Source organism: Dysidea avara, chromosome 3, assembly GCF_963678975.1.
Source record: "Dysidea avara chromosome 3, odDysAvar1.4, whole genome shotgun sequence".
NCBI lineage: Eukaryota > Metazoa > Porifera > Demospongiae > Dictyoceratida > Dysideidae > Dysidea > Dysidea avara.
The window spans coordinates 26,652,123-26,661,362 of record NC_089274.1 but is presented as its reverse complement, the minus strand read 5'-3'; the positions used below and the strand labels follow the sequence as shown (position 1 = coordinate 26,661,362).

The window sequence follows — 9,240 nt, the reverse complement described above, 5'->3', positions numbered from 1 at the left end:
ATAGCTACATGACTCTTTCTTAGTCAGCAGATTCTCTAATACTATAAAAGAGATAGCTAATTATAGGGCTGTATGTATACATGTGTCTGCATCAGTATGAAGACTAGCTGGGTGTTATGTGTTGTACTGACTGTACCACTGATGGTGATGAGGTATACTTTTTATTATGATGTACACAGTAGCATTCTCAATTTCACAAAACAGCTAAACTATGAAAAGAGTGCAGCCCCCGAAAAGCCAAGGTTAAAAAAAAGTGAAATCAAAGGTGGTGGCCAAGAAATGGCTGCAATGATGTTAATGCCAATGATCAGTGTAATAATCAACATCATTACAGCCCGCATTTCTTGTCTGCCACCTTTGATTTCACATCATTTTTCACCCTGGGGCCACACCCCTTTTCACAACTTGGCTGTTTTGGTTTAGATACCTGTAATGTAGCTGAATTCTTTACAGGGAAACTGTTTGTGGCTAAACTCTCTACAGGGTGACTTGTTTGAAACAGCAGGATGTCTTGTTTTGTAGCTAAATACTTTACAGGGTGACTTGCTTATAGCTATCTCTCTACAGGTAATTTGTTTGTAGCTGAATTAACTCTGCATGGTGACTTGTTTGTAGCTGAACTCTCCACATAGTAACTCGTCCTGAACTGTTTATTTTTACGGTGTTAATAGTGCTTATGTGTTGTGTGTAGCTTTGTATATAGTGTTGCTGTGTATGTGTTTGTAATGTTATGTGTACTCCAGTACAGAAGAACGGCTTTGCCTAGTACTGTGATAAATAATAATAAATCAATCAATAGTGACTTGTACTGTACTACAGGATGACTTGTTTGTAGCTGTACCTTCTACATGTGAAAAAAGGGTGTGGCCCTTAAAAATGCAAGATGAAAAAAGTTGTGCAATCAAAGCAAATCATTTTTTATGATCGCCATCATCATTAAAAATGATTGGCATAAGCATATTTCTTGGCCGCCACTTTTGATTTCACAACTTTTAAACCTGGCCTTTTCTGGAAGGCTGCATCCTTTTTTCACAGCTTGGCTGTTTTTTGGTATAGATATCTTGCAATTGCAAGCCCCAAAGCCACCATTTATCCAGCTCTCTTTTAACTTGTTTTTTTTTTCATACTACAGATATCATTGAACAGCAAATGGCTATTGTGTGCAACTATGTGTCTACAAATTTGAAACTGAATAAAAAATTATCATGTAGCTATTAGAGTGAACCATGTTCAGGGTGTTATGTATAGCTGAACTATCTACAGGTCTACAGGGTAACTTTTTACATGCCTGAATGCTCTACAGGGTGACTTGCAATTGTTTGTAGCCAATTTTTTTGTGGCAGCTGATCTCTCTACAGAGTGACTTGTAACATAGCTGAACAGTATGGGTGATTTGTTCATAACTGAAATGTCTACAGGGTAACTTGATTGCAGCTGATCTCTCTATAGGGTGACTATTTTGTAGCTGAAATTTCTATAGGGAGACTTGTCTGTGGCTGAACTCTCATCTCAACATGGTGACTTTATTGTAGCTGATCTCTGAATGGGGAGACTTGAAACATACTTGACTTTTTTGCAACTAAACTCTCTACTGGGTGACTTGTTGTTCGCTGAGCTCTTTAGGGTGACTTGTTATGTAGCTGAACTCTCTACAGGGTGACTTGTTTTGTAGTTGAACTCTGTACAGGGTAACATGTTTGGAACTGAACTCCCTACATGGTAACTTGATTGTAGCTGAACTTGGTGACTTGTTAGTAGCTGAAATTTCTACAGGGTGAATATTTTGCATCTAATCTCTCTGTGGGCGACTTGATTGCAGCTGAATGCTCTAATAAGGTGGTTGCACTACTACTGCTACTACTACAGTATCTTGATTGAGCACTTGTTATGCCTAGTTAGCTTTCATAGTTATATAAAACTCAGCAGTCTTTAACCTGATTTCTTGTAAACCACTGAAAGGCCGTTCTAAATAATTTGTACTAAAACCTATTTTCACTTTATTTCATTAACTAGTTTGCCAGGCATGGTAAGTAAAATAGTTTTTTTTTTATTACAGAACTTGATCACATGTTTCGTGGTGTTTTTGTTGTAAAGCCATGAGCATCTCCTGTGTTAAACAGGAGCTGAATCCGCCAAGCTATCACTGAGATATGCATCATTTTATCATTCTAGTAAGCTCCACTTTAATGAACCAGAAAAGTTTTCCCCCTAACACTATATGAGAATGGAACAGTTTATCAAATGAAATTATTGAAGAAAAGTTCACCAACAACCTATTTAGTAACAATAACTATAATTATAGCTAATTAAGTGTTGTACTGTATGTGTCTGTTTACTAGGTCACCGATCAGCCTAACTGTTTTGACCCAGTACTCAATAATTATACACCCTCAAAGTTTGTCTTAGTTTCTTCATATTTTCCTTCATTTTCTTCTTTCACACTAAGAAAAATCACTATAACTTGCATGTGCTTTAGTCTATTTACTACACATTTTATGGGCAGTAAGAGCACAATGCAGCACATTTATAGTCCAAATTTTGCACATGTCGGATTAAGAACAAGGGAGTTATGCCCAATTTTTGAAAAGTGCAAAAGTAATCTTTTATCACGGCCACAGTGTAATCCGCTTGAAGAAATGACTTGAAAATCGATCTGTATACATGGAGTGACCATCATAGTGCAAACCTTTTGTGGAAATTGTGCTAACAGTCCATTCTGAGGGAGTTAACACAATTACTTTGTGGTCAAGCTACACAGTGTCTGTTGTATGCCTGCACTGCATGGCTGTACTTTATGTATGTGTGTCTTGATAGGTGCAGCTCAACTGTGATGGATGAAATCGATGATTATACTCATACAATTGCTAAGGTATATTATATTAGTTAGTTAGCTGCCTACATTAGTCAGCTGCCTACATAATATACAAACCATGCTTTTATGTTTTGTGTATGACTGCATACGTGTGTAGCGAAGTTCTAATACACCAAAAGAGCCGTACACGGTATGTACTAGTTCTGAAGAAGGATTGTGCAAGTCCGATCCTGACACATCCAATCTGATATGGATCTGTAAGAAAAGTGAATGGATTCCTTATGAGTAAGACCACACCCAGTGTTGTAGCTACAGACATTATTGTCAAGCATTATAGGATTAAGCCAGCTATGGGGAAAAGCAAATCACTTAGTGTTACTTCATGTAAACACATCAAGGAAGCATCCGGTGATGTCCAACCCAAGAGTGCAGTATACTGGGTACAAGGCATGCAGGTATGTATCAATGTACTATAATGCGTAGCTACTTAGATTTTCCTCTAATGTAAGTATGTGTACATGTAGGTCTACTGTGACATGACAACTGATGGTGGAGGATGGACACTTGTATGGCAACATTCATATTTGGAAACATTACCTCTCTCCACTAACATGTACTACTTCTCAGATTACTACAAGGCCTGTGCTACCTATGCTAGTGGATGGTGTAACATACCCAATAAGAAACGTTTCAATCCAACAGAACAAATGGCTGTGGCTTACCACAATAAGAAAATTGTGTATGCATATAAAGGAGTGTTCAACTATAATATTGACCATGACTGGACTGGTGGGGAGTTGGTGAATGTTAAAAAACTTGTTGATAGATGTACAAGAAATGTGAATATTCAGCCAGCTCCTTCAGCAGAAACAAATCCAAACCTACTAGGGATAGCTTTTGATAAACGTAGTCCATACAATTATCTCTACAATTGTGATACAATTCATATCAACTTTAATTCACCGAATGATTGTTGATGGCAAGACTGCATTTTGCCTTCAGATATTTCCTCTAGCAAGACTCGTACTCAGCAAACAGTAGCAATATATGTTCGCTAAATAACAAGCGGTACTGAGAAAACTATACAATGTCAAACCAAGTATATAGATATGTCCAAAAACATATTGTAAACTATGCATTTTCATTATTTTATTTGTATATTACATGCACTCTCACATTCACGTCCATTAACATTGACATTGGTGACACACACATATATAATTATTATGTTGATATTTAGTTTTGTCAAAAAGGTGCTATAGATATGCATTTTAAATGGCTAAGATACTGGTAGCATGTGAGCTCACAAATGTGTTTGGGATGAATTTCCTTCTTTACACTACGTACATTCACACATAATTATGTGATCACTGAGCAAAACTGGTCATTTTTGCACATACCTCAAATTCCATTTTATTGCTAATTATCTATAGTAACAAAAGAGTGGACAGCCAAACTTTCAGCTGTTTGTGATTAATAGTCTTGAAGTTATGGTGTTAGACAGTTGGAACAGGAATTTAATCTTTAATAACCCACGATTGAAACACCATGAACTGGCAAATCGATCAAGGTATAGTGTTTCCCTATGTGTCTCTATGTGGACAAAGAAAACTGCCATTCCAGCAATGATGGTAAACTTTATTTCTACCGCATTGTCAAGGGTCAGTCATTTCGTACAAGTCCTTCAAAATTAATTTTGAAATTTTGGTCTGAATCTTTCATTAGCACATGCCCCACTGTTGCACAACTCCATATTTCCAAGAGACTAAATAATAATTACTTGGTGAGCTGCTGACAAATTTTTCTTAAATTCAGTAAACTAATGTCATTATTATCAGTCAAAGAAATACTTATTTCAAACACTTAGATTTATACCCCAGCATCTTCATACTCAATAGACATCGCTAACAATTAACAGTAGCTAACAATAAGGTGAAACAGAAAATTGGACAAAGAAATGAAAAATCCCTCCTACTCCATATTCAAACTGCAGATCATCCAATGTCTAGTGAAGCATCACACTCAGCCTCCTCCAGAAGGGAAGGATTTCCTTCCTAGTATTTATTGCTATTTAGAGCTTTACAATGGCCAGCACTGAAGGTCTGACAGCAACATGTGTTGCACCCTTCAACGTATGTAAAATGTGGTGATTCAAAGTTACTCACATTAAAGAGTTGTGTATCTAGAAGACATGAGCATAATACAGCTCAATACCTTGATGTATTTATTCATGGTCATAACCATTTTGTCCTGTCTTGCCATAACTGCATGCTTTCTTAAACATTGTACATGGTATATGCAGGGGTGTATTTAGGAGGTTTCCGGGGATTCTGGAAACCCCCTCTGAAATTGTAACTTGCAGCAGGAACACCAGATTACCTTAGTTTGACAGCACAATTGCAACAGGGCAGCTACAGTGTATATAATAGGAAACACTTACACTGATTCCTTAAAAGATCTAGGTTATGTATTGAAAACTTTTAAAAAGATCGAGATACTCTAATAGAGCAATCAGATGTATTCTGACATCAGTCAAATTACTCTAATACAGCATTCATAAACTCTAATACAGCATTCATAATGGAGTATGATGTTAAAATGGAATAGCATAACTGTAAGACTAACTTGAAATTCAGGGAATGATTTAGGAGCTAGTTTTCATTTCAATTGGAGAATTTGCAAATGTATTATCTAATCAGCCATAAACACATTAAGCACTTAAGGGATGGAAGCATAGCGTAACAAAAATAGCTTATACTGTTCATGAAGTCATGAATGTAAAGTCTGTCAGTGGCTGGGAGCTGAGTCCCTGTCAGCGGCTGAGGGATGAGCCCCCAGCATCTATTATATGCTCACTAGCAAATCTGGAAACCAAATCCTGGATACACTTTGCTATGGCTATATGTGACTGGATTTGCAAAAAGGCACCTTTTCCAGACATTTTACATGCTAGCAAACAAAATGATGTAACACTTGACTCCTTAAACTGATTAACTTTCTTAGATTATAGAATTACAATCAATTATAACCACGTATGCATACAACTAATACAATATCCTGACAATATCCTGAGATTAAAGCTGGCCATTGTTCTAAGAGGCTTTTCCTATATTCCCAGAAAATTTAGTTTACTATATTCAGGCAATTAAAAAGGTATCAAAGGTCCAGATCAAAATACTCTAATAGAGCAGTCAACTACCCCAATAGAACAGTCACATTTAGTATTTTTTAAAAGTTTGGTTTACCTGTAGCAAATAGCCTAGTCATGTCCACAACCCCCCAGGATGGCACCCATGGAATACACACACACTACATGCATTTCCTAATTGCCCAGCTGGTCCAGGATTTTCTTCCCACCCCCATGAGACACATCTCCAAGGGATTCTCAGAATTACATATTTAGGCTACATAAGTCAACCTTACCAGGCCATGGAAAATAGTAGGTAACAGGGAACTGAGGCTCTTCTTGTGGCTTGCAAAGCCAACTATAGGGCATGTACCCCTGACCCCGCCTGGTCTCCACCACACAGTCAGGGATGTGTCTGTTGTATGCTTCACTCTTAATTCTTTAGCCCAATCCTGAAGCATCAATCAATCAATCAATCAATCAATCAATCAATCAATCAATCAATCAATAAATCAATCAATCAATCAATTCCTAACATATATTATAAATTCAGTGAAAACTGTCACCATGCAAATTCAATCCTGAAACACATAATATTTTCTGGAGGAGCATGACCACACCCACCTAGATTTAAGTGTGCATGGAACAGAACCTGTCACCAAAACTTCTGGAGCCACCCTTGGTATTATTGAAAGGAGTTTTCACTGGATGGTAATAAAAGGTCCACAGATCTCTACTACTAAGTGACTGTTCTATTAGAGTTATTCTATATACTGATGTTACATTATTAAATACTTACAATTTTACTAGCTTGTGATCTTCTTGACCATTGGGCTGAAATAAAACTTAAACATTCTATTTGTTGATCAGCAAGGGATATTATAGATGTTACCAGGTAGTAAGCTTTGCTAAAGCACGTGCATACAATTGTCACGGCATAAACTGGGCTGTATTATATGTTGCAAGTCTTGCAACTATAACATCTCTCTCTCTCTCAAAGACACAAAAACGACATTTGACAACATGTGCTGTAAGAAGATATATAAGGTTTCTGAATACGCACTGTTAATTAAGCAGTTCCATTGAAGAAGCCTTTGAGTTTGTGCTTGTACTGACCACATGATGTAAACAAATCAAAAGTTAAATGGTTTCTTCATTCTGATTGCCAGAACCATTGGCTCCAGACCCTTATGCTCATACAAAGGGTCAGATGCCATTATTAGGTTCCATTGCATGTATATGCATGGTCTTATTCAGAAAGAAGGTTGATACTACTCTAACATGACACTCCACTACACATACAACTTATTGACCTAGCTTTTGTAGTAATAGCTACTGTATTGTCTTGAATTACGACCTGGACGTTTATTTCTTTCAAGCAACATTTTACCCCAACTACTAAACAAGACTGGCAACTATATGAGACTGGTATTTATATACCTGATCAGCATTCACGAGTCAACTTCATACCTTGGTGATGTACTCTCCTTGATGTTTCCCTCAGCATATTTCACAGATTCAAGCTTAAGAGGAACTCTATAAAATGTTCTTCACTTCATCATTTATAACACCATCCAGAATTGTAAAAAATAATGACTGCACTAGACGTTTATTTGAGACCCAGCATTTATTTTTGTTATGATGCTGTATAACTCCTGGTGACTAAACGGGACCAGATATTTATATGAGACTGGCCATAATTCGAGGCAATACAGTATGTCTATATGCCAGTGAAAGTGTGTATCTATTCAATGGACAGGACTACTTGCATTTGTGTGCTTGTTTATTACTCTTTGGGCCAACATAATAAGATTGCCTGTTTTCAGGAGTAATCAGGTAGTGATGGTGGATGGTGACTATTATATAAAAATTGCAACACTGCATGTCCACCAGCTATAAACTATGATTTAACAGATTAGGTACAATAAGTAACACTCGAGTATGAATCCATAAAAATGCCTCCCAGTAAGTAATTTTGATGCAGTAGAATAACTGAGTGCTATATTAGAGTGACTGACTGCTCTATCAGAGTAGCTGTTTTGACTTTTTAACAGAAATAAATACTAATTACCAATGTGGTAGGGTAAAGTGGTATGGAGGCAGGTGATTGGATTAATAAATGTTGCCAACCTTTACCACATAAAAATTTGCACATAATAATATCATCATCATCTCAGTATACACTTCATCTGAATTGATTTGCCTACTACAACACTAGCGCTTAAGTATTGTAAAATGTTAACACCATTTTCTTTCCCATGTAATATGAAATAGAACACATGCATTGTCATAATGTTTCGTTTGTTCATTTTACAACTTTCAAATAATACAGTACTGATATGACACACATACATCAGTCTGCAAATGTTCACTTGAGCACTCAGCTTTTCACTTGAAGTTTCAGTATAGTTGCAACCAGTGGCATGAGCATGGGGCAAATGCAGCTGTTCACAAATAGGTATAAACTCCAGCACTAATTACCTGGCCGCAATTATAGCTATATATGTACACAGGCTCAGGCAAAATGATACACAGCTATGGACTGGCAAACTACACATAGTTATGCACATATCAAAGTTTTTCCCCACCTACTTATGCCATGCACATGCAGGTGTGAGGATTTAGGTAAGGCCACTTTAACTAAATCTTATGTTTCTTGGGTGAAATTCAGCCAAATAAAAGTCGGTAGGTCGGTAAAATAAAAATAAAAATAGGCTATTTTGCTAGCTGAAGAGTGATATTGCTAGTCAAATGGTGGCTAAGCTACATTACAGTTGCTGTATTACTTGTGAGTAGGCAGCTATATGTTGAGATATTTAGTGTTACTTACTTTTTGAGAGCTTAAAGATAAATTTGCAACTCCTTCGTGGCGTTATCACTCTTTGCAAGGTGATCACGTGATTAACATAATTATTTTATGCTGAAAAATATAGGGTCGGTCAGGTCCGAGAAACAAAAGATTTAGTTGAAGTGGCCTAATACTTGTAACAAGGATCAAGATTGTTGGTATTTCCAGCTGTCCAGCACTTAACACCTAGTGCTGGGGGTGGTGGCAAGGGCAGAGCCACCTAGCCCGGGAAAAAAAAATTAAGATAGTAAAGGAATGGACAATTTCGTCCCAGTCTAGATTTAGGTGAATTAGACTTATGGTCAAATCCCCTCCTCCCTGTCCACATAGGCAAAACTTTGATAGGTGCATTATGCATGTTTATATACGCCTGAGCACAAAACAAACTATGCATGCCATGGCCACGTGACAAATTAAAAAAATTTTTATAGGTAGCTACTTGCCAGCAGTGGC

General features: G+C 37.0%; 1 protein-coding gene across 2 annotated transcripts; it reads left to right on the top strand.

The window, feature by feature from the left end:
- Window positions 1–15: 15 nt before the first annotated feature.
- LOC136250539 (uncharacterized) lies at window positions 16–4,113 on the top strand. Of its 2 annotated transcripts, XM_066042758.1 has the most exons (6): window positions 35–152; window positions 454–567; window positions 2,815–2,869; window positions 2,970–3,097; window positions 3,150–3,267; window positions 3,337–4,113. In XM_066042758.1, the coding sequence occupies exons 3-6, from the start codon at window positions 2,831–2,833 to the stop codon at window positions 3,787–3,789; spliced, it is 738 nt and encodes a 245-aa protein (XP_065898830.1). In that variant the 5' UTR covers window positions 35–152; window positions 454–567; window positions 2,815–2,830; the 3' UTR covers window positions 3,790–4,113. The 2 variants fall into 2 exon arrangements, with proteins under 2 accessions (XP_065898829.1, XP_065898830.1); XM_066042757.1 differs by lacking the exon at window positions 454–567 and having other exon boundaries at window positions 16–152.
- Window positions 4,114–9,240: the final 5,127 nt, after the last annotated feature.

What these genes read in the sequence shown, in the direction of transcription:
- LOC136250539 (XM_066042757.1), top strand. Translation starts at nt 73, where the DNA reads ATGTATACATGTGTCTGCATCAGTATGAAGACTAGCTGGGTGTTATGT. An exon ending in GTACCACTGATGGTGATGAG is followed by an intron (nt 153 to 2,814) that starts GTATACTTTTTA and finishes GTGTCTTGATAG; the next exon opens with GTGCAGCTCAACTGTGATGG. An exon ending in ATACTCATACAATTGCTAAG is followed by an intron (nt 2,870 to 2,969) that starts GTATATTATATT and finishes ATACGTGTGTAG; the next exon opens with CGAAGTTCTAATACACCAAA.